The sequence below is a fragment of the Mixophyes fleayi genome, chromosome 12, assembly GCF_038048845.1.
Source record: "Mixophyes fleayi isolate aMixFle1 chromosome 12, aMixFle1.hap1, whole genome shotgun sequence".
Classification (NCBI taxonomy): domain Eukaryota; kingdom Metazoa; phylum Chordata; class Amphibia; order Anura; family Limnodynastidae; genus Mixophyes; species Mixophyes fleayi.
Window position 1 is genome coordinate 83377347 of NC_134413.1, and position 25803 is coordinate 83403149.

A 25803-nucleotide genomic window follows, 5' to 3' on the forward strand; every position below is an offset into this window, starting at 1 on the left:
GCCCTCTCGGAAGCAGGCTGAAGTGTAGAAACGGGAGGCGTTGTGTAAACAAATCCGGAATGAGGATGAGAGTTAGCTGGAGACAGTTCTGTAGAATGTCCTGGTCTGCGGCGAGGACACTCTTGTAAAAAATATACATCACTGGCGCAGTAAAGACATAATTTATTAGTCCCTCTATGCCATCACTCTTCTTCCGACAGGTGGGGACGTGGAGCACCTGAGAACCAGGCGATTGCTACACTGTGGTTACTAGTTGATTGCAAACTTGTAGAGACATTATTGAGAGATGCTGCTTGCACAGATCAATTTGGTTGCTCCCTGGAAGGAACCATTCTTGGGCAAAAGTATCTTAATTCCACTTTGTTATTAGGTACAGACAGTGGAGGATGTACTGCAGTGATAACCTTCTCCCTGAAAAAAGAATTTGTTACTCCAGAACTGGTATTGAAGCAAGAAGTACTTGGAATGGAAAGTGGAAGTTGTTTAAGCACCTTAATTAGCAAAGTAGAGACTTGAGAAATTTGAGAGCGGAGTTGGAGAATGTCCACTTGTCACATCTGGAATAGGGAAATTCGGGACAAAATAGTAGCCAAGGTCTCAGGATGCTGAGTTAATAAACCAGTACCCCGAGAATCAAACAAGGGTGTAAAGCATGCAACGGCAGGCTCAATTTTGTTGCCAGATCATACTGTCAGGATTCCCAATATAAAACCACAGAGCGCGTAGTGAACGCAGTGGTATTTATTAATCACCGGTTACACAGGTTTCAGGATGCAGTACAGTACGGTAGGGTGTGGCAGAAATAGCAAAAGAACTCAGTAAACAATAGATGCAGAATGCGATGATATGCAGGACTTTATCACAAAGTAGCAGAGATGACACACGTGGTGCGACGGTCTGCGGAGCAAGGCACTGAAGGTAACGAACACAGGATGCGATGATGTTATTTAAAATGTCTGTTATACTCATTACAAATGTAGAAAACTACCTCTGATCTGGTATTTTAAATAGACGATTCAAACCTTTGTAGTACCCCTTTTGATTGTTTAATAAAAACAGTACAAAAGAAATTTTTTATATATATATATTATACTATATATATATATATATATATATATATATATACTATATACACACACACATACAAATACATACATATATACATACACCTAATTTTTTAATTTACATTAATATAATCAAATGATTTTACAATATTTGAAGTATCATATTAAACTTGTTTTATATACAATTACTTTTGTCCTATGTGTATTTTTTGATGTTCAACAAGTTTTAATTTCTGTGTAAAACATTTCCCGCACTCAGAACATGTAAACGGTTTCTCACCTGTGTGAGTTCTCTGATGTTGAACAAGATATAATTTCTGTGTAAAACATTTCCCGCACTCAGAACATGGAAACAGTTTCTCACCTGTGTGAGTTCTCTGATGTTGAACAAGAGATGATTTCTGTGTAAAACATTTCCCGCACTCAGAACATGTAAACGGTTTCTCACCTGTGTGAGTTCTCTGATGTTGAACAAGATATAATTTCTGTGTAAAACATTTCCCGCACTCAGAACATGGAAACAGTTTCTCACCTGTGTGAGTTCTCTGATGTTGAACAAGAGATGATTTCTGTGTAAAACATTTCACACACTCAGAACATGTAAACGGTTTCTCACCTGTGTGAGTTCTCTGATGTTGAACAAGATGTGATTTACGTGTAAAACTCCCACACTCAGAACATGGAAATGGTTTCTCGCCTGTGTGAGTTCTCTGATGTTGAACAAGATATGATTTCTGTGTAAAATATTTCCCACATTCAGAACATGGAAATGGTTTCTCACCTGTGTGAATTCTCTGATGTTGAACAAGACATGATTTACGTGTAAAACATTTCCCGCACTCAGAACAGGTAGATATTTTATCATCTGTATGAGCTATAATATGTGTAACCATATCCATGTTATCAGGAGAATATTCTTCATTATTAGAGGGATCAGATAATTTATCTGCTCTGTGTATTGGATGTATATTTAGAGTAGTGGGGTTTCTTCCTGGAGAATCACGTGTGATGTTATAATCTTCTATTTCAAAATCCGTAGACAAAATACATTTTTCCTCTGAGATATTCCTGTGTTTGCATCCATCTGCTGGAAATAAAATAAATATATAGCTATAGACATTTTATTTTAACATTGATTAACATAATATAATGCCCAACATTTCCATACTATGATAATGTTGAAATGTCCAGCTGTTTAATTTCAGTATGCGAACTACAAACACTTCATTATAATTAGAATACTGCATTACCAAGCACACTGCATAAAACCAGACACAGTGACATGCACTTTGTATCAGTTTGGACAATTCCAGCCAAAATGCAGACATTGGCAAGTAATCTTTCCTAAGCAGACACATTGTCCAGCCAGCATCCTAGAACAGGAAGACTCATTAGCCAGTGACATTGTCCAAGTAGACACTGATCTCACACACAAACACTGGAGCCTCAAAAGTAGAGTAGATGTGGGTTAAATTAGCAGTGAGTATTGGATATGGGATTACACTACTCTTAGGTTTCACATTCTTGCACAGAGCAGAGGAGAGCATCAGGACAGAGTAGGAGAATGGAGCAGGGCACAGATGGGTAACAGCACAAAGTAATGTATAAGGGTAAAGCACGGTACAGTCAGATCAGCAGAATAAAGAGCAACTGTACAGAGCATCCAACACGTAGATTGTAGGGGAGCTATTGTGTAATAACGGTCTGTCTGAGAAGGTGGAGTTTGTGTGAAGTGTACGTTGTGATGGGGTGTATGTGATCTTAGAGGGAGGAGAATAATCTCATACTCTGCATTAGTATTACAGTGATAATATACAGCTGAGGATCAAATATTCATGGTGATGTCACATGTGGTAGAGAGATGGTTATGGATAATGTCACAGGAGGTAGTGTACAGGAGGCTCATCGGTAATTTCAAGGAGTCAGACTGACGTCCCATGAGATACACCAGACAGTGTGAGGAGGGGACTGGTCAGATTTCTAGGCTGGTAGCACACAGTGATATGATATGAGGAGGAGACTGGTCAGATCTCTGGGCTGGTAGCACACAATGATATGATGTGAGGAGGAGACTGGTCAGATCTCTGGGCTGGTAGCACACAATGATATGATGTGAGGAGGAGACTGGTCAGATCTCTGGGCTGGTAGCACACAATGATATGATGTGAGGAGGAGACTGGTCAGATCTCTGGGCTGGTAGCACACAGTGATATGATGTGAGGAGGAGACTGGTCAGATCTCTGGGCTGGTAGCACACAGTGATATGATGTGAGGAGGAGACTGGTCAGATCTCTGGGCTGGTAGCACACAATGATATGATGTGAGAAGGAGACTGATCAGATCTCTGGGCTGGTAGCACACAATGATATGATGTGAGGAGGAGACTGGTCAGATCTCTGGGCTGGTAGCACACAATGATATGATGTGAGGAGGAGACTGGTCAGATCTCTGGGCTGGTAGCACACAATGATATGATGTGAGGAGGAGACTGGTCAGATCACTGGGCTGGTAGCACAAAATGATATGATGTGAGGAGGAGACTAGTCAGATGTCTGGGCTGGTAGCACACAATGATATGATGTGAGGAGGAGACTGGTCAGATCTCTGGGCTGGTAGCACACAATGATATGATGTGAGGAGGAGACTGGTCAGATCTCTGGGCTGGTAGCACACAATGATATGATGTGAGGAGGAGACTGGTCAGATCTCTGGGCTGGTAGCACACAATGATATGATGTGAGGAGGAGACTGGTCAGATCTCTGGGCTGGTAGCACACAATGATATAATGTGAGGAGACTGGTCAGATCACTGGGCTGGTAGCACAAAATGATATGATGTGAGGAGGAGACTAGTCAGATGTCTGGGCTGGTAGCACACAATGATATGATGTGAGGAGGAGACTGGTCAGATCTCTGGGCTGGTAGCACACAATGATATGATGTGAGGAGGAGACTGGTCAGATCTCTGGGCTGGTAGCACACAATGATATGATGTGAGGAGGAGACTGGTCAGATCTCTGGGCTGGTAGCACACAATGATATGATGTGAGGAGGAGAACAGGTGTCTAACAGGGGCTGATGGCTCCTGACTCTCCCACTGGACAAATACGTTTTCCTCATTAGTTTGTACTGACAGAGGAGGATGTAGAATAAATTATAGTTTTATTGACTGAATAATCAGAATATGTGACTCTTTTCTGTAATAAGTGTTTATTACTCACCTGTGCTGATATCTGTAGGGATTTCCTCCTCCTTACAATGCTGATCACCCCTCACATACGTCTCTTCTTCTCCCTCTGTAATATCTACTTTAATATCAGTCAGAACATCATCCTAAATAACCGCAAAACAATAACAAGATCATATTTAATAATATTTGATTTAATAATTTGAGGAGAAACAGAAGAATATCAGTGTATAAGATTCACACAGATTTTTTTTACAGATCATAATATGGATTCAGTGAGACCCTAAAATCTACCTGATACTCCTGTGGGATACTGGGATTTTCCTGTGTACAATCCTGTGAATAATGAGGACGGAGATATCTCTCTGGGGTATTTCTGTTACTGGATCCATCTGTAAGAAACACAGTGACTGATTACATTGTGTAAATATGATTATCAGATGATGTGTATATTGGTGGCCCTCAAAACTGCTCCACTTTACAATAAATGAAAGTCTCCTCTTACCCAGTGATGTGAGGATCCGGTGATTCTCCATCCTCACCTCCTCGTACAGATCCTTGGGTCCTTCTAAATTCTCCCACTCCTCCTCACACTTTATAAGAACCTGATAACACAATGACACAGTCATCATCCAGACACATCCCCTAATGTTACTGTATAATGTCCCATTCCCAGCAGTCACCTCTCCAGTCACCAGCTGAATGATCTTGTTGGTCAGGTCCAGGATCTTCTGGTCATTGTTTCCCTCACGTATCAGTGAGTGAGGTTCAGGCACCGTGATGGGGCTCTGGGTCCTGCTCAATCCTCCTGACACACAGGGACGGCTCCTGGGTGTCACACACTCACCAGATCTCTTTATCACTACTGTGTAATCCTGTGTATGGAGAGAGACATCAAGGTAAATGAAGATCCACATATTTGGAATTTTATTTAGGTGTTAATCGTGCAAAACATACAATAATGTTCTATTTTATAATTGTGATCCATATCCTATATGTAACTGATTCCTATATACAAGAGAGTGGCAGCTCCGGATACCTTCAGTGGTCCCACCTATCTGAGTCCTCTATCTACAGCCGGCCCCCACGGATCTATCATCTGCTTGGATAAATCAGTGCAGACAGTAAGATGAGTTTGAAGTGGGGGCTTGTAGTAGACAGAGGACTCAGAATGGCCGACCTATGGCAGATAGTAGGTGAGGTAAGTGCTGTATACACACTAATAGACACTGCATATAGGAAACAGTTACAGGTAGGGCAGTGGTTGTATGTGTAAAATAAAGCATTTCTTGTCTATTTTGCCAATTTAAAAAGAAACTCCAGAAAATGGAAAACATCCCATAATTGTAAAATGAGTTAAAGTCTCAGTTATTGATAGGAAAAAAAACCAACATACTGTGGTCAATACAATATATCCAACATCTGTGAAGATTGTGGGACTGATACTTCTATCTGAGACTGTCTACCTGCTGCTCATTTACAGCTGTTCAGGGGGAGACGACTGAGGCAGAGCAGAAAGTACCAGAGTGAGAATGGACACCATCCTGTGAGCCAGAGAGGAGGCTCATGGGAAGAATAAACTATAATATAAAAACGTATCTATAGAGGATCTCACAGAAGCTAATGGCCACAAATAATATTGTGGGCTACATCCTAATGCACACTTCTGATATACAAAGTAGATTTGGAAAGTGTCCTAGTATTTCTCCAAGGCTGGAGTCATGTGGGTCTCTGTAACCAGGGTCATAGAGCCTCTCTCCCAGAATCCCTCTCATCTCCAGTCATGTCCCTGTTTTATTTATAGCAGTAAGAATGATGTCACTGTGACATTCCCAGAATCCCTCTCACCTCTCCAGTCATGTCCCTGTTTTATTTATAGCAGTAAGAATGATGTCACTGTGACATTCCCAGAATCCCTCTCACCTCTCCAGTCATGTCCCTGTTTTATTTATATCAGTAAGAATGATGTCACTGTGACATTCCCAGAATCCCTCTCACCTCTCCAGTCATGTCCGTTTTATTTATAGCAGTAAGAATGTTGTCACTGTGATATTCCCAGAATCCCTCACCTCTCCAGTCATGTCCCTGTTTTATTTATAGCAGTAAGAATGATGTCACTGTGACATTCCCAGAATCCCTCACCTCTCCAGTCATGTCCCCGTTTTATTTATAGCAGTAAGAATGAGGTCACTGTAATATTCCCAGAATCCCTCACCTCTCCAGTCATATCCCTGTTTTATTTATATCAGTAAGAATGATGTCACTGTGACATTCCCAGAATCCCTCACCTCTCCAGTCATATCCCTGTTTTATTTATATCAGTAAGAATGATGTCACTGTGACATTCCCAGAATCCCTCACCTCTCCAGTCATATCCGTTTTATTTATATCAGTAAGAATGATGTCACTGTGACATTCCCAGAACCCCTCACCTCTCCAGTCATGTCCCTGTTTTATTTATAGCAGTAAGAATGATGTCACTGTGACATTCCCAGAATCCCTCACCTCTCCAGTCATGTCCCTGTTTTATTTATAGCAGTAAGAATGATGTCACTGTGACATTCCCAGAATCCCTCACCTCTCCAGTCATGTCCCCGTTTTATTTATAGCAGTAAGAATGAGGTCACTGTAACATTCCCAGAATCCCTCACATCTCCAGTCATATCCCTGTTTTATTTATATCAGTAAGAATGATGTCACTGTGATATTCCCAGAATCCCTCACCTCTCCAGTCATGTCCCTGTTTTATTTATAGCAGTAAGAATGATGTCACTGTGACATTCCCAGAATCCCTCACCTCTCCAGTCATGTCCCCGTTTTATTTATAGCAGTAAGAATGAGGTCACTGTAATATTCCCAGAATCCCTCACCTCTCCAGTCATATCCCTGTTTAATTTATATCAGTAAGAATGATGTCACTGTGACATTCCCAGAATCCCTCACCTCTCCAGTCATATCCCTGTTTTATTTATATCAGTAAGAATGATGTCACTGTGACATTCCCAGAATCCCTCACCTCTCCAGTCATATCCCTGTTTTATTTATATCAGTAAGAATGATGTCACTGTGACATTCCCAGAATCCCTCACCTCTCCAGCCATGTCCCTGTTTTATTTATATCAGTAAGAATGATGTCACTGTGACATTCCCAGAATCCCTCTCACCTCTCCAGTCATGTCCCTGTTCTATTTATAGCAGTAAGAATGATGTCACTGTGACATTCCCAGAATCCCTCTCACCTCTCCAGTCATGTCCCTGTTTTATTTGTAGCAGTAAGAATGTTGTCACTGTGACATTCCCAGAATCCCTCTCACCTCTCCAGTCATGTCCCTGTTTTATTTGTAGCAGTAAAAATGTTGTCACTGTGACATTCCCAGAATCCCTCTCACCTCTCCAGTCATGCCCCTGTTTTATTTATATCAGTAAGAATGATGTCACTGTAACATTCCCAGAATCCCTCACCTCTCCAGTCAGCAGGTAGATGATCTCCAGGGTGAGATTTAATATCCTCTCACTCCTGTCCTTGTCCATCCTCAGGGAATCAGTGATTTACACAGATCGGGTTTCACCTTCAGTTGACTTCTAGTAACAGATTCTCTGGTTCCTCACAGCTCAACTGTCTAGGAATAAATATAATAATCATTATAACATCACAGAGCAGACATGTAAGATATTAAAATATTAAACACTGAGGGTCTCATGTAGAGTTGGATGTAAGAGACTTTTCTTTGCGTAAAATGTGCATTTCCCTACTTCCTAAGCACACAAAAATGTATGAGACTAAGTCCTTATACAGAGTGAGACACATCTAACACTTACTCCCCTGTACACTTACAGATGCTGAACGGGGGAGGGAAGGGGAGAGGAGAGCGTAGGTCAGTACAGTAAGGACACGTCACATAATGTGTGTACTATGTAGAGGTGGAAACAGCAGCAGATCAGCCAGTCTGGAGGCACATCTGTTGTGGGTGCTGGACCCTGCTGCCCGATATGTTCTGATGACGGACCTTGTAGTGTGTTATAAAATAAACAAATAATTATATATTTTATAACACATATAATTATTATCAGATACGGGGCATCTGAGGCGGCTCCTTTTTAGGACAGCTCTGTGCTTGTACTGTTAATCTGCAACCATCCAACATGAGTCTCACAATGTTTCATCGCTGCTGGGCGGCTTCCTCGGGGAGCGAGTCTCATTCAACCACCTACTTCAGGAGGGAAGGCAGAGCGACATTAGAGCTTAACTAGGGGACCGGAGATCACAGGAGAACGGGAGCAGCTGCCCAATCCCTCCCCTCCTCCCCCCAATGTGACGGACATGTAAGTGCACCAACAACAAGGCATCAAAATACACTGTTAGTTCCCTTTGTGACCAACTTCAGAGATAAACGGAAAACATATATACTTGTTTTTTTGTTTGTTTTTAAATTCTTTATTTTGAATGGTCAGTCAATAAAAGGCGTATGCAATACGAAATAAAAAGTTTACAGTGTATACATAGAAGAACATTAACATAGTAGTGGAATCCAGAGAAGGCGGCCTTCGACAACTTGAGACATAAATTGACCATATTTTCATTTTTTGCTTTTGTTTAAATATGAGACAATAATACAAAAAAGTAGAATGGAGGAGAGGGGTGAAGGAGAATTAGAAGGGAAAGGGAAGGGACTCCCTACTGCTGCCCTCCTCGCTGTGCTTCTCCCCCTCACCTCCCCGCTTCCTCTGGCCGTTCTCTTATTCCCGTCTCTCATAATGCCGCCTCGCTCCTTTCCTATACCCATCCTCTCCCCCATCCCCCGCCAAGGGCCCAAATCTCTCTGTCCCATCTCTCAACCCCCCCCCCCTCGCTCCGACAATCTCATCCATATCTCCCCTTCTCCATCCCTCCCTTTTTTGTGTGCCCTCTGGAACTCCAGGTCTGTCCGTAACAAACTGCCCTCCATTCACGACCTCTTCATCTCTAACTCTCTTAATCTTCTTGCCATAACCGAAACCTGGCTCACTTCTACTGATACTGCCCCCCCTGCCGCTCTCTCCTATGGGGGCCTCTCTTTCACCCACTCCGCCTCACCAGACGAGCGGCCAGGAGGGGGAGTGGGCCTCCTCCTATCCCCTAACTGCACTTTCGGGTCATACCCACTTTACCTTCCCTCTCCTTCTCCTCCTTTGAAGTCCACTCCATTCGGCTCTTCTCCCCCATCCACCTCCGTGTCTCCAGCATCTACCGTCCCCCTGGCCCTACCTCTCTTTTTCTTGACAACTTTGCCGCCTGGCTCCCCCACTATCTTTCCTCTGACCTTCCCTCCATTATACTTGGCGACTTTAACATCCCTATTGACAACTGTTCTGACCCTGCCACCATCAAACTTCTTACCCTTTCCTTCTCCCTTGGCCTCACTCAGTGGACCTCCTCCCCCACCCACTGTCTTGGTCACTCCCTTGACCTTGTCTTCTCTCATCTCTGTGATCTCTCTGACTTCTCCAACTCTCCCTTCCCACTATCTGACCACCACCTCCTCTCCTTCACTCTGTCCTCTGCCCTTGCTCCCACCCCGCCTAAAGCCACCCTCACCAGGCGCAACCTTGACTCCATCGACACTATCTCCTTCTCCTCCTCTCTTGAAACTCTCCTATCACCCCTTCCCTCTCTGGCCTGCCCTGATCAGTCGTCCTCTATCTACAACCTATCCCTCACTACTCCCCTGAACACTGGTGCCCCGGCCTCTTCTATCCGCCGTCGTCGCCTTATTCCCCAACCCTGGCACTCCAAACTCACCCACTCCCTCCAAAAGTGCTCTCGCACAGCCGAACGCCTCTGGAGCAAATCTCGTTCCCTGGCTGACTTCCTTCACTTCAAATTCATCCTCTCCTCTTTCTGCTCTGCCCTGCCCCTCGCTAAACAATCCTTCTTTAAGTCCCTTATCTCTTCTCAGTCCTCCAATCCCCGCCGCCTCTTTGCCACATTCAACTCACTCCTCTCCCCCCCATCCCACTGTCCCACCTTCCCTCTCTGCTTCTGACTTTGCCTCTTTTTTCTCTTCCAAAATTGAAGCTATCAGACGGAACATCTCCTCCTCCCACCCCTCTCACCACTTCACCTCCCACCATCAACCAGCTGTGGTCCTCCTTCATCCCATCAGGTGAAGAAGTTCGCTCCCTTATTCTTTCCTCCCCACCCTCTACCTGTCCTCTTGATCCCATCCCCTCCCACCTCCTTCCCTCTCTCTCCCCAACGGCCTGCTCTTACCTCGCACACCTCTTCAACCTATCACTCTCCTCTGGTGTTGTCCCATCCTCATTCAAACATGCTCTTATCTCCCCCATCCTCAAGAAACCCAATCTTGACCCCACCTCTCTTGCTAACTACCGCCCTATCTCTCTTCTCCCATATGCCTCCAAATTACTTGAGTGGATTTGTCTGCAGCCGCCTCACCAGACACCTCTCTGACAACTCCCTCCTTGACCCTCTCCAATCCGGCTACCGCACCCTCTACTCCACCGAAACAGCCCTGGCTAAAGTTACTAATGATGTCCTATCAGCCAAATCCAAGGGTCACTACTCCATACTCATCCTCCTCGACCTCTCCGCGGCCTTCGACACCGTGGACCACCCCCTCCTGCTGCAAACTCTTCTCTCTCTCAGCCTCTCTGGCTCTGTCCATGCCTGGTTCACCTCATACCTTGCTAACCGATCCTTCTCTGTATCCACGTCTGGTTCTTCCTCCACCCCCTCCCCTCTCCCTATTGGAGTCCCTGAGGGCTCTGTTCTTGGCCCTTTACTCTTTTCGCTCTATACTTCCTCCCTTGGAGCTCTCATCTCCTCATTAGGTCTTCAGCATCACCTATATGCTGATGATATTCAACTCTACATCTCTTCTCCTGATCTTTCCCTCTCCCTCCTCTCTTGTGTAACTGACTGCCTCTCAGCCATCTCCTCCTGGATGTCCTCACGCTTTCTTAAAATTAACATCTCCAAAACCGAACTCATTGTCTTTCCCCCACCCAGACTCCCTTCCCACCACAACCTCTCTATCGTTGCTAACAACTCCACTATCTCCTCTGTCACCCAACTCCGCTGCCTAGGGGTCACTCTTGACTCCTCTCTCTTTTGCCCCCCAAATTCAATTCCTTGCCCAAGCCTGTCGCTTCCAAATCCGTAACATTGCCGGCATCCGTCCCTTACTCTCTCAAGATGCCACCAAAACTATCATCCACGCTCTCATCATCTCCCGCCTCGACTACTGCAACCTCCTCCTTACTGGCCTCCCCTGCTCCCACCTCGCCCCCCTCCGCTCTATACTCAATGCGGCTGCGAGACTCATCTTCCTCTCACGCCTCTCCTCCTCCCCACTCTGTCTTGCCTTACACTGGCTCCCCTTCCCCTACAGAATACTTTTCAAACTCCTCACCACCACTTACAAGGCTCTCTCCCAGTCCACTGCCCCTTATATCTATAACCTCCTCTCCATTCACACTCCCGCCCGCTCCCTGCGCTCGGCCAATGATCGCCGCCTCCCCTCCACTCTGATCACCTCTTTCCACTCTAGAATCCAAGACTTCTCCTGCGCTGTTCACTGGAACGACCTCCCTCGCTCCATCCGTCTCTCACCCAATCTCTGCTCCTTCAAGAGTGCACTTAAAACTCACCTGTTCCTTAAGGCCTACCAACCATCCACTTAACCTCTCACCTCTTCTGTTTCTCCCCTGGCCCCTTTTTTCTCTCCCCTTTGCTTCACTGGCTCCCTTCTGTGCTTTTGTTTACCCTCCCTTAGGATGTAAGCTCGTATGAGCAGGGCCACTCTTCCATCCTGTCTCCATACCTGTTCTTCCGCTCCGTCTCTACTGTATTTGCCTGCATGGAGTTTCTGAAGTACTGGTACTTTGTGTTTATTGTTCTGTACTGTTTTACCCTGTATAGTCTACTGTTTGTACCATGTACGGCGCTGCGGAAACCTTGTGGCGCCAAACATATAAATGATAATAAAAATAATAATAGTAAGGGGATGTGGGGTAATGGGGGGTAGAAGGGGGGAGATGGGGGCTAATCTCCAGCACTAGACAAGCTATGTGTTAGTGGCACTTGGTGAGGGGTGATTGGGTAGGAGGTGACAGTAGGGGGGATGTAGCGTAATGGGGGTAGAAGGAGGGGGATGGGGGCTAGTCTCCAGCACTAGACAAGCTATGTGTTAGTGGCACTTGGTGAGGGGTGGTTGGGTAGGAGGTGATAGTAGGGGGATGTGGGGTAATGGGGGTAGAAGGAGGGGGATGGGGGCTAGTCTCCAGCACTAGACAAGCTATGTGTTAGTGGCACTTGGTGAGGGGTGGTTGGATAGTAGGGGGATGTGGGGTAATGGGGGTAGAAGGAGGTGGATGGGGGCTAGTCTCCAGCACTAGACAAGCTATGTGTTAGTGACACTTGGTGAGGGGGTGGTTGGGTAGGAGGTGATAGTAGGGGATGTGGGGTAATGGGGGTAGAAGGGGGGAGATGGGGGCTAATCTCCAGCACTAGACAAGCTATGTGTTAGTGGCACTTGGTGAGGGGTGGTTGGGTAGGAGGTGATAATAGGGGGGATGTGAGGTAATGGGGGTAGAAGGAGGGGGATGGGGGCTAGTCTCCAGTACTAGACAAGCTATGTGTTAGTGGCACTTGATGAGGGGTAGTTGGGTAGGAGGTGATAGTAGGGGGATGTGGGGTAATGGGGGTAGAAGGAGGGGATGGGGCTAGTCTCCAGCACTAGACAAGCTATGTATTAGTGGCACTTGGTGAGGGGTGGTTGGGTAGGAGGTGATAGTAGGGGGATGTGGGGTAATGGGGGTAGAAGGAGGGTGATGGGGGCTAGTCTCCAGCACTAGACAAGCTATGTGTTAGTGGCACTTGGTGAGGGGTGGTTGGGTAGGAGGTGATAGTAGGGGGATGTGGGGTAATGGGGGTAGAAGGAGGTGATGGGGGCTAGTCTCCAGCACTAGACAAGCTATGTGTTAGTGGCACTTGGTGAGGGGTGGTTGGGTAGGAGGTGATAGTAGGGGGATGTGGGGTAATGGGGGTAGAAGGAGGGTGATGGGGGCTAGTCTCCAGCACTAGACAAGCTATGTGTTAGTGGCACTTGGTGAGGGGTGGTTGGGTAGGAGGTGATAGTAGGGGGATGTGGGGTAATGGGGGTAGAAGGAGGGGGATGGGGCTAGTCATGGTGTGTGAGCCCCTCTGTGGTGTATGGGGTGTAGCTGGTCTGGGTATTAAGTCTCTCACAGCTCTACCATTATAATAACCAGCTCTGCTATTACTAACAGCCTTCTGCTGACTGCAGCACAATGAGGATTATGTAGCAGCTGATGTGAGAGCTCAGCCGCATGTATGAAGCCCTGATGGCCGGGAGGCTGCACATAAACATGGGGGAACTCTATGGGGGTAATTCCCGCTGTCTGATATATTATTATAAGGAGATATTACCTCAGCCTTATACAGGGCCCGGATGTAGCGATCCAGATCCTAAGATGGCGTCTGAGGAGAATGTGGCTCCGCCCCTTGTGCAGTGTAAGGTGTTGTCAGAGGCGGAGATATATCTGTAAGACCAATAGTGTGTGGGAGACTACGGGAAAATGGCCGCCGCTGTCCTGCACTGAGGACAACACAAAGATTGAAACTATTTATTTTACTCATATTTAAAGCTGCAGAGCCCCCCCCTCTTCACACTTCTCGGTATAACTATCCCTTGTTGCATATATTAGATGGATGTATATTAGATACATAACCTACATCTGTTTGGTAACAGTCAGAAGAGAAATCTTCTATAACTATTGTCCTCAGTGCAGGACAGCGGCGGCCATTTTCCCGTAGTCTCCCACACACTATTGGTCTTACAGATATATCTCCGCCCCTTACAACAACTTACACTGCCCAGGGGGCGTTGCCACATCCTCCTCAGCCGCCATGTCAGAGCCTGGAGCGCCGCCCTCAGTCTGTACAACATCCGGGCCCTGTACAAGGCTGAGGTAATAATATGGTTCCCCCATGTTTATGTGCAGCCTCCCGGCCATCAGGGCCTCATACAGAATCCATCCCCTTATACATATCACATAGACTATTAGTTTATGTCCCTTCCCACCCTACATGTCAGCACCATCAGTCCCCACAGCCAGTGTCTGACTGGGTCCTGCTGCAAAGCCCAGAAGCTTCTGTCCTTCATAAAATATCCATTAAATAGATATTACCCAGAATCCCTCCCACAGTCCTACAGACTGACACCATGTGTTTGCATTATACATTTATAACACTATGTAGATCATTATATATACAATGAAGGCAAATTGAGATGCTCTGATACTGTTTAAAAAAAGATTATTGTTATGCTATAACATGATTTAAATTTTTTGTCTGTGAGTAACTTTATTAAAACCAGCCAAATAAAATCCAGGAATCGTAAAAATTGTTAATAAAATGAAATTAAAGCAGATTGCATTGTATATTGTTACTATTTGAGTTTATAATAATTATTTTATTTCAATCACTTTCTTTCTCTTAAAGAGTCCTCGGGATTAAATAGATCTGGTTTGCTCTATCATCATCATCACCATCTACTATATAAAAGCCTAGTGGCGTGTGTCTGTGTGTGGGGAAAAAAAAAACCAAGCTCCAGCGCCACCTGCTGGGCGAAGTTATACACTGACCTACTAAATTCTTCGTGTGTGTGTGTGTGTGGGAAAAAAAACTCAGAAAGGGCTGAAATTTGCTGCAGCGCCACCTGCTGGGAGAAGTTATACACTGACCTACTAAATTCTTAGTGTGTGTGGGAAAAAAAACTCAGAAAGGGCTGAAATTTGGTATACTAAGATGTTTTTAATTTGTTAATTTATTAATTGTTAAAAGTGTTTATAAAGATTTTAAAAAAATATATATATATTTCTTGAAGGAGAAGTGACAGTTGGGAGTAGTTGCTGGTTGCCGGGGGTGACAGTGGGGAGTTGTTGGTGGTTGCCGGGGGTGACAGAGCGAGAGGAGTGTGATACTCAGGACCGCTGAGAGAGATCCCTGTGTCTGGATAGACATCTGGATAGATGTGGCGATAAAGATGAAGGATGAGGTGATGGAGAGAAATGATGAGGTGGTGACATGTGGACAAAACTACGTTAAAAAAGGGCGCTTGCGTCGGGAAGTAACGCTCTTCCCCTGAGGAGGCCTGGGCTATGGCCCAAATGCATGACAAGAACCTTTTTAACACCTTAAGTAGCTTGATTTGACTAGAATGCATGAGTATCATGCACGGGTTAACTTATTTATTTATATAGTGTCACTGATTCCGCAGCGCTGTAGAGAGAGCTCACATCAGTCCCTGCCTCATTGGAGTTTACAGTCTAAATTCCTTAGCACACAGAGAGAGAGAGAGACTAGGGTCAATTTTAATAGCAGCCAGTTAACCTACCGGAGTGTGGGAGGAAACCAGAGGACCCGGAGGAAACCCACGCAATCATGGGGAGTAGGTAATTTGGGATTGGCTAACCACATGGCAATTAGAGCTGGTCCCCAAGGAGCCAGGTAGTGAGAGGAAATCAATTTATCCCCTCACACAGGAATCTGAAGTGGAACTGAACCACTGACCCCTATAAATCAGCAGACAGGCACACACAACTGCCTCTGCGGGTAGGCAGAATGTCCATCATACCGTCTGTTATTTCGATGATCTGATTGGTCAGTGAAGAGTTCTCTAGACTATTGTCTAAGGAGACGGAAACTCTTACAAGACCCTGTACAGTTTTAACCAGCATATCACCCCAACAGGCTCATCTTGTGGCATTGCTAAGGGAAGCATGGGGTAATCGGCTGAAGATTCAGTGAAATCTATGGAAGAACAGGTCCCTTCTCCTGCAACCAGTGGACGTGAAGCGAGCTGCTGGGTAAACGTAGAATTAAACTGCACTAGTGCCTTAGCCCAGGCTGGTCCTACCCAACCAGAGGTGATTCCAGCCAGCGCGTACGACAGCTGGCCTCCCGCCAAATGCATCCCTTTCCTGATATTTTACATAAGTATGACAAGTCACATATGAAGTCCTTCCATCCTAGACTTCCATTTATTTGGCAGGACAGCAAGGAAGATAAACCAAGGCAGATACAGAGTACACAATATAAAAAAGTAGAACCAGGTATTAACAGACAGCAATAAATTCATCAGTAAATTGTGCAGAAATATACTACACAATCGGCCTCGGACTGGCCTGCCGGGGAGCCGGGCTATCCACCGGTAGGCCCTGCCGCATTGAAGCTCCGCCCCTCCGTTATTAGGGCAGAGCTTCTATGCGGCCAACTCCCGACTCTTCCGACAGCGAAACACTTCGGTTAAACACACTACAGTGCAAGTGCAGAGACCCGCGTCTGGGCGTTCTGCACTTGTGCAGTAGTGTGTTCTTCAGTTTCAGCAGGGAAATGAAGAGATGGTGACGTCCATGGAGGAGGAGGTCCTGTAATCCAGCCGCTCAGAGGAGCAAGAATGAAGGACGCTGGAGCTTTGCACAGGTAAGGGCGCGCCCAAGGCAGCAGGCATGAAAGAGGGAGAAGGGGGGCCAAGGCAGCATGGCAGAGTGTGAAGGGGGCCAAAGCAGCATGGAGGGTGCAGTGTGATCATAAGGAGGCACAGCATGGTGATGAAGGGGCAATGTAATGTGTGTGTGGTAGGTGGTGGCTACCTAATGGGTGCTATTTTGTTTGTGGGGTGATATTGGGGCAATTTCATTTTATAGTGGGGACTATTAATTTAAGGTGGGGTGGTTTGGGGACTATTAATTGAATGTGGGGCTGAGTTTGAGGAGCATGAGGTCTATTTATTAATTGGGAATATGAATTATTTAATGCCAGTGACAGTTGCGGGAAATAGGTATATTTATTATACATAAATGCTATTAATTTATTGCTGGGCTTGTTTGGAGGAGGGAAATAGATTTATTAAATGGGAATACTCTTATTTTAATGTTGGGGCTGGAGGAAGGCCTAAGTAGTAATCGTGGGTCTTATTGATTTAATGCCGGGGATGGTTGGATTTTTCTAAATATACCCATTTATTTATTTTTCTAAATAGGGGCCCCCAACATTCCAGGATCCAGACTAGCTGCAACTAAAGAAACCAGCAGCCACAGGTGGTAACAAGAACAGGTAGGACAGTCTGTCAAATGTTATGATTCTAGTGGGACAATCCCGATTTTTGGTGACTGTTCTAAATGGCAGATCAAGACTGTGTACTCTTTATATACACACTGCATTCTTTATATACTACACTATGGTGCTAGCTGTCCTTCGTGGGCTGGCCACTCTCCCTCTGATGTCTGGTCTCGCCTCTATAATGGCTGGTCACACCCTCTCTGGTGGGCCCCTAGCGTTGCAGTCCCCCGGTGGGCCCTTCATGCCCCAGTCCGACACTGCACACAATCCCCAATGCAATCTCTCTCCAGCTAGAAGTAACTTCCTGCTGCTGGGGAAACAGAGGAGAGTTGAACTGCAATGTCTGATCTAGACTGATATTCAGTACACACCTGTAACCAGTCAGGGGGAGAGCAAATTATACTACATGTACCTCCCCCCCGGAACACAGTATACATAAACCTCTCTTCATCCAACCTAAAAAGAACAGGAAAAAAAGCAGCTACAAAGTACACAATATTTATAAATGTACCAGGTATCAATAAAACTCAGCAGGATTTGTGTACAAATATACCTCACAATTCCACTCTAGCTAGCAGTATTTACCTGCAGCTGTAGAGACAGAGGTGAGAAAATCAGTCAGGGGAGTGTCAGGATTCCCAATATAAAACCACAGAGCGCGTAGTGAATGAAGTGGTTTTTAATAATAAACACCGGTTACACAGTGTCACTCACCGGACCGTGAGTGCCTCTTCTCCTGTTATTAGGAACCGTGGCCGTCCGCCATCCTGATGGTCTGCGCATGCGCAGCCTCTGTGAACCCTTCAGACCTTTTGCTTTTAGTTAATTGGCTGATCAGGCAACACTCCCTATTTAAAGCACCTGTGGTCATTACCTCGTTGCCTGATCTTGGAGTCTCATTCCCTGTGAGTCTCTGAAGGTGTTCCTGTGTTTCTCCTCGTGTCTTCAGTTCCAGCTGATTCCTCTCTATTGCATTGCCGGTTTCCAGACCGCCTCAACTCTCCTGTGTTTCATCGTGTCTTCAGTTCCAGCTGATTCATGACTATTGCATTGCCGGTTTCCAAACCGCCTCAACTCTCCTGTGTTTCATCGTGTCTTCAGTTCCAGCTGATTCATGACCATTGCTCTGCCGGTTTCCAGACCGCTTTAACTCTCTTGTGTTTCATCGTGTCTTCAGTCCCAGCTGATTCCTGACCATTGCTCTGCCGGTTTCCTGACCGCTTCAACTCTCCTGTGTTTCATCGTGTCTTCAGTTCCTGCTGATTTCTGCATGAATCATCATTGCTCCACTTGTGTCAAGTTCTCTGCCTGTGTGCTACACAGACACGGATTACCGCTACCACTCTCCTGTGGCCTCTACTCGTGTCGGCGTTCAGCCGCTTAGCTATCCCTGTTTCTCTCGTGACAGCCTGCTCAACTGAATCGCGGTATGCTTACCTTCTATTGACTTTACTAGTTTATTGCATATCCGCTTGCACTGTGTCCTGCTCATCTACGGAGTTCTCTATCTTCAGAAGATATAGATGCTATTGACTTTGTCTCATTTGACCTGGATCTCAGTAGTGACTTTGTATCTCTCAAGCAGCGCTTGTCATTTGCATTTGTATTGTGTATACCATTTGGGATCAAGTTCCTTGTGCTCTCCAAGTTACCTTCTATGTTCCACTCATCTACACTAGTGCCTATCCTCACCTATAGCAGTGGTACAACTTGCTGAACGCAGACCACTGACTCCCAGTTTCCTATTGGCACCAGTTACAAGTTTCCTCACTATAAGCAGTGGTACAACTTGCTGTACGCAGACCACTGACTTCCCCGTTACCTACTTGCACCTGGAACCAGTCCCATCACTACAAGCAGTGGTACAACTTGCTGTACGCAGACCACTGCCTTCACTACCTCCTATCTACTCCTGGACAACTCCTCTCACTATAGCAGTGGTACAACTTGCTGTACGCAGACCACTGCCTTCACTACCTCCTATCTACTCCTGGACAACTCCTCTCACTATAGCAGTGGTACAACTTGCTGTACGCAGACCACTGACTTTCCTCACATCTTCACGTCCATCAAGATCCTCGTGTTCATATTGTCTAATCCAGGGTTGCCCAACCCTCCTGTAAATGTGGCCCAGCAGGAGTTTTGGTTGTGGCAAGGGGGCAGCGCTGTTAATGAAAAAAAAATCCTAAAAAAAAAATACCTTGCGGTCACGTCAGCTGGCGCTCCGGCTCCCTCCCTGGTCTCCTCCTCCGTGCAGCGCTTGCAGTGAATGTCGGGGGTGACGTCATAACACCCGACATCCATTTCGTAGCGCAGCACAGAGGAGTCACCCGCGCAAACTATCAGCAGCAGTGAAAGATTATCCAGTATCTTATTGTTGTTACTCTGAATTTGGACTTTCTGCATCATGCAATTATGAACTAGCTGTGTTCTCTGTATGTATCTAATATAAATATTAAGAGATGATTGTATTTTTAATATTTTAAACCATTTTAAATGTGCAGTGCTGAGTAGGGTGAAAATATCACCCACTGTTACCCTCATCGGAGGCTGCTCCATGAGCCATTTTTCCCGCCACCCTATCTTTAAATCTCTGTAGATTTCTATTAGCCCTCCTGATTCTATCTATATCGGTGACCATTTCAAACTGGTCAATAAAAAAATGATTAATGGGTGCAGAAAGAGAGGAAGAAAAAGTTTTTGGCATTTAATTCCCCGAACCCCACTAAGGGGCAGATGCAGGTAAGTTAAATTGTAGCTGGTAATGGGACTACTGCTTTAATCATGATTCTGCAACAGGTTTCCTAGCTCTTACTAACTTCATTTCCAAGTAAGTTTAATATGTTAACTATGTTTTCAATGGCTTTTGGATGATCAGCTATCGTTAGTGTTAGTGTATTTTATGTGCGGCCCAAACCAACTCGTCGTCTTCCAATGTGGCCCAGGGAAGCTAAAAGGTTGGACACCCCTGGTCTAATCCATAACCAGTTGCTGCTAGTCATAGACTTTCCTTTAGCATCCTCTCACCATCTGCTGATTCTCCTGTTCCGCTAGTCACCCTGCTATCAGAGGACCACTGTGTAGTATACACTACTCTGGTAAGACTACATCTGGTGATATCTTGGGAAAAGACTCCTAGTGCCCGTGACACACAGGTTTCAGGATGCAGTACGGTAGGGAATTGCGGAAATAACAAAAGAACTCACTAAACAACAGATACAGAATGTGATGATCTGCAGGACTTTACCACGAAGTAGTAGAGAGGACTGCTAGTAACAATCTGCAACAGGTTAGTCCTCTGTAACACTGGAGAACTGAAAGCAGGTATTGGTGGTAATACTCTGCAGCAGGATAATGCTGAAAGCAGGTACTGAGTCATGAAATTAAATCAGTCAGGGAGGGGAGTGTATAGCTCATGACAGTGTCTGATCTTTAGTACACACATTAAATCAGTCAAGGAGGGGAGTGCAATGATGCTGCTTGGGCCTGCACCTCCCCCAGTTATAGACCTCTCTTTATCCCCATGATAAGGAAAAGAGCAGGTAAGGAGGCAGCAGGTTGCTGGCAAAGTGATTGGTTTAGACTGATCTTCAGGACACAGCTGAAATGTGTCAGGGTGGATGTGAATGATATGAAGGTAGCGTGTGCACAGTGACACGGGTAATACACATCATAACCCTATTTCAATTCTTCTTCATAATGCTTGAGGATACCAGAATTGGAGAACTAGAATATTGTATGTTATTTAAAATGTCTTTTATACTCATAACAAATGTAGAAAACTACCTCTGATCTGGTATTTTAAATAGAAGACACAAAGCTTTGTAGTACCCCTATTGATTGTTTAATAAAAACAGTACAAAAGATTATATATATCACACACACACCTATTTTTTTAATTTACATTATAATCAACTGATTTTACAATATTTGAAGTATCACATTAAACTTGTTTCGTATCAAATTGCTTTTGTCCTATGTGCATTTTTTGATGTTCAACAAGTTTTAATTTGTGTGTAAAACATTTCCCGCACTCAGAACATGTAAACGGTTTCTCACCTGTGTGAGTTCTCTGATGTACAAGAAGATTTGATTTAAATGTAAAACATTTCCCGCACTCAGAACATGTAAACGGTTTCTCACCTGTGTGAGTTCTCTGATGTACAACAAAAGATAATTTATGTGTAAAACATTTCCCACAGTCAGAACATGTAAATGGTTTCTCACCTGTGTGAGTTCTCTGATGTACAACAAGAGATGATTTCTGTGTAAAACATTTCCCACACTCAGGACATGTAAACGGTTTCTCACCTGTGTGAGTTCTCTGATGTACAACAAGAGATGATTTCTGTGTAAAACATTTCTCACACTCAGGACATGGAAACAGTTTCTCACCTGTGTGAGTTCTCTGATGTACAACAAGATGTGATATCTGTGTAAAACATTTCCCACATTCAGAACAGCCAAAGGGTTTTTCACCTGTGTGAGTTCTCTGATGTACAACAAAAGATAATTTATGTGTAAAACATTTCCCACAGTCAGAACATGTAAACGGTTTCTCACCTGTGTGAATTCTCTGATGTTGAACAAGAGATAATTTACGTGTAAAACATTTCCCACAGTCAGAACATGTAAACGGTTTCTCACCTGTGTGAATTCTCTGATGTACAACAAGAGATAATTTATCTGTAAAACATTTCCCACACTCAGAACATGTAGATATTTTATCATCTGCATGAGCTATAATCTGTCTAACAATATCCATGTTATCAGGAGAATATTCTTCATTATTAGAGGGATTAGATAATTTATCTGCTCTGTGCATTGGATGTATATTTAGAGTAGTGGGGTTTCTTCCTGGAGAATCACATGTGATGTTATAAACTTCTATTTCAAATTCCGTAGACAAAATACATTTCTCCTCTGAGATATTCCTGTGTTTGCATCCGTCTGCTGGAAATAAAATAAATATATAGATATAGACATTTTATTTTACATTGATTAACATAATATAATGCCCAACATTTTCATACTATGAGAATGTTGAAATGTCCAGCTGTTTAATTTCAATATGCGAACTACAAACACTACATTATAATTAGAATACTGCATTACCAAGCACACTGCATAAAACCAGACACAGTGACATGCACTTTGTATCAGTTTGGACAATTCCAGCCAAAATGCAGACATTGGCAAGTAATCTTTCCTAAGCAGACACATTGTCCAGCCAGCATCCTAGAACACGAAGACTCATTAGCAAGTGACATTGTCCAACGAGACACTGATCTCACACACAAACACTGGAGCCTCAAAATTAGAGTAGACGTTGGTTAAATTAGCAGAGAGTCCTGGATATGGGTTTAAACTACTCTTAGGTCTCACATCCTTGCACAGAGCAGAGGACAGCATCAGGACAGAGTAGGAGAATGGTGCAGGGCACAGATGGGTAACAGCACAAAGTAAAGTATAAGGTACAGAGTCAGATCAGCAGAATAAAGAGCAACACGTAGAATGTAGGAGAGCTATTGTGCAATGATGGGTGTGTGTGAGATGGAGGAGTTTGTGTAAAGTGTACGTTGTGATGGGGTGAATGTGATCTTAGAGGGAGGAGAATAATCTCATATTCTGCATTAGTATTAGTGATAATATACAGTTGAGGATCAAATATTTATGCTAAAGTCACATGTGGTAGAGAGATGGTTATGGATAATGTCACAGGAGGTAGTGTACAGGGGGTTCATGGGTAATTTCATGGAGTCAGACTGACGTCCCATGAGATACACCAGACAGTGTGAGGAGGTGACTGGTCAGATCTCTGGGCTGGTAGCACACAGTGATATGATGTGAGGAGGAGACTGGTCACATCTCTGGGCTGGTAGCACACAGTGATATGATGTGAGGAGGAGACTGGTCACATCTCTGGGCTGGTAGCACACAGTGATATGATGGGAGGAGGAGACTGGTCAGATCTCTGGGCTGGTAGCACACAGTGTTATGATGTGAGGAGGAGACTGGTCAGATCTCTGGGCTGGTAGCACACAGTATTATGATGTGAGGAGGAGACTGGTCAGATTTCTGGGCTGGTAGCACACAATGATATGATGTGAGGAGGAGACTGGTCAGATCTCTGGGCTGGTAGCACACAATGATATGATGTGAGGAGGAGACTGGTCAGATCTCTGGGCTGGTAGCACACAGTGATATGATGTGAGGAGGAGACTGGTCAGATCTCTGGGCTGGTAGCACACAATGATATGATGTGAGGAGGAGACTGGTCAGATCTCTGGGCTGGTAGCACACAATGATATGATGTGAGGAGGAGACTGGTCAGATCTCTGGGCTGGTAGCACACAATGATATGATGTGAGGAGGAGACTGGTCAGATCTCTGGGCTGGTAGCACACAATAATATGATGTGAGGAGGGGATTGGTCAGATCTCTGGGCAAGTAGCACACAATGATATGATGTGAGGAGAAGACTGGTCAGAACTCTGGGTCGGTAGCACACAATGATATGATGTGAGGAAATGACTGGTTAGATCTCTGGGCTGGTAGCACACAGTGATATGATGTGAGGAGACTGGTCAGATCTCTGGGCTGGTAGCATACAATGATATGATGTGAGGAGGAGACTGGTCAGATCTCTGGGCTGGTAGCACACAATGATATGATGTGAGGAGGAGACTGGTCAGATCTCTGGGCTGGTAGCACACAGTGTTATGATGTGAGGAGGAGACTGGTCAGATTTCTGGGCTGGTAGCACACAATGATATGATGTGAGGAGGAGACTGGTCAGATCTCTGGGCTGGTAGCACACAATGATATGATGTGAGGAGGAGACTGGTCAGATCTCTGGGCTGGTAGCACACAGTGATATGATGTGAGGAGGAGACTGGTCAGATCTCTGGGCTGGTAGCACACAATGATATAATGTGAGGAGGAGACTGGTCAGATCTCTGGGCTGGTAGCACACAATGATATGATGTGAGGAGGAGACTGGTCAGATCTCTGGGCTGGTAGCACACAATAATATGATGTGAGGAGGGGATTGGTCAGATCTCTGGGCATGTAGCACACAATGATATGATGTGAGGAGGAGACTGGTCAGATCTTTGGGCTGGTAGCACACAGTGATATGATGTGAGGAGGAGACTGGTCAGATCTCTGGGCTGGTAGCATACAATGATATGATATGATATGAGGAGGAGACTGGTCAGATCTCTGGGCTGGTAGCACACAATGATATGATGTGAGGAGGAGACTGGTCAGATCTCTGGGCTGGTAGCACACAGTGTTATGATGTGAGGAGGAGACTGGTCAGATTTCTGGGCTGGTAGCACACAATGATATGATGTGAGGAGGAGACTGGTCAGATCTCTGGGCTGGTAGCACACAATGATATGATGTGAGGAGGAGACTGGTCAGATCTCTGGGCTGGTAGCACACAGTGATATGATGTGAGGAGGAGACTGGTCAGATCTCTGGGCTGGTAGCACACAATTATATAATGTGAGGAGGAGACTGGTCAGATCTCTGGGCTGGTAGCACACAATGATATGATGTGAGGAGGAGACTGGTCAGATCTCTGGGCTGGTAGCACACAATAATATGATGTGAGGAGGGGATTGGTCAGATCTCTGGGCATGTAGCACACAATGATATGATGTGAGGAGGAGACTGGTCAGATCTCTGGGCTGGTAGCACACAGTGATATGATGTGAGGAGGAGACTGGTCAGATCTCTGGGCTGGTAGCACACAATGATATAATGTGAGGAGGAGACTGGTCAGATCTCTGGGCTGGTAGCACACAATGATATGATGTGAGGAGGAGACTGGTCAGATCTCTGGGCTGGTAGCACACAATAATATGATGTGAGGAGGGGATTGGTCAGATCTCTGGGCAAGTAGCACACAATGATATGATGTGAGGAGAAGACTGGTCAGAACTCTGGGTCGGTAGCACACAATGATATGATGTGAGGAAATGACTGGTTAGATCTCTGGGCTGGTAGCACACAGTGATATGATGTGAGGAGACTGGTCAGATCTCTGGGCTGGTAGCATACAATGATATGATGTGAGGAGGAGACTGGTCAGATCTCTGGGCTGGTAGCACACAGTGATATGATGTGAGGAGGTGACTTGTCAGATCTCTGGGCTGGTAGCACACAGTGATATGATGTGAGGAGGAGACTGGTCAGATCTCTAGGCTGGTAGCACACAATGATATGATGTGAGGAGGAGACCGGTCAGATCTCTGGGCTGGTAGCACACAGTGATATGATGTGAGGAGGAGACTGGTCAGATCTCTGGGCTGGTAGCACACAATGATATGATGTGAGGAGGAGACTGGTCAGATCTCTGGGCTGGTAGCACACAGTGATATGATGTGAGGAGGAGA

General features: G+C 45.2%; 1 protein-coding gene across 1 annotated transcript in view; it reads right to left on the reverse strand.

Annotated features, from left to right (window-relative positions):
• The window catches only part of LOC142108407 (uncharacterized), an 87556-nt gene that overhangs the window by 12336 nt on the left and 49417 nt on the right, over positions 1-25803 (reverse strand). The window contains exons 11-15 of the mRNA XM_075192029.1: positions 21348-22351; positions 4757-5126; positions 4546-4643; positions 4286-4397; positions 1254-2151 (exon numbers count right to left, since the gene is read on the reverse strand). Of these exons, the coding sequence (XP_075048130.1) occupies positions 1254-2151; positions 4286-4397; positions 4546-4643; positions 4757-5126; positions 21348-22351 (2482 nt within the window). The remainder of the gene's footprint in view (positions 1-1253; positions 2152-4285; positions 4398-4545; positions 4644-4756; positions 5127-21347; positions 22352-25803) is intronic.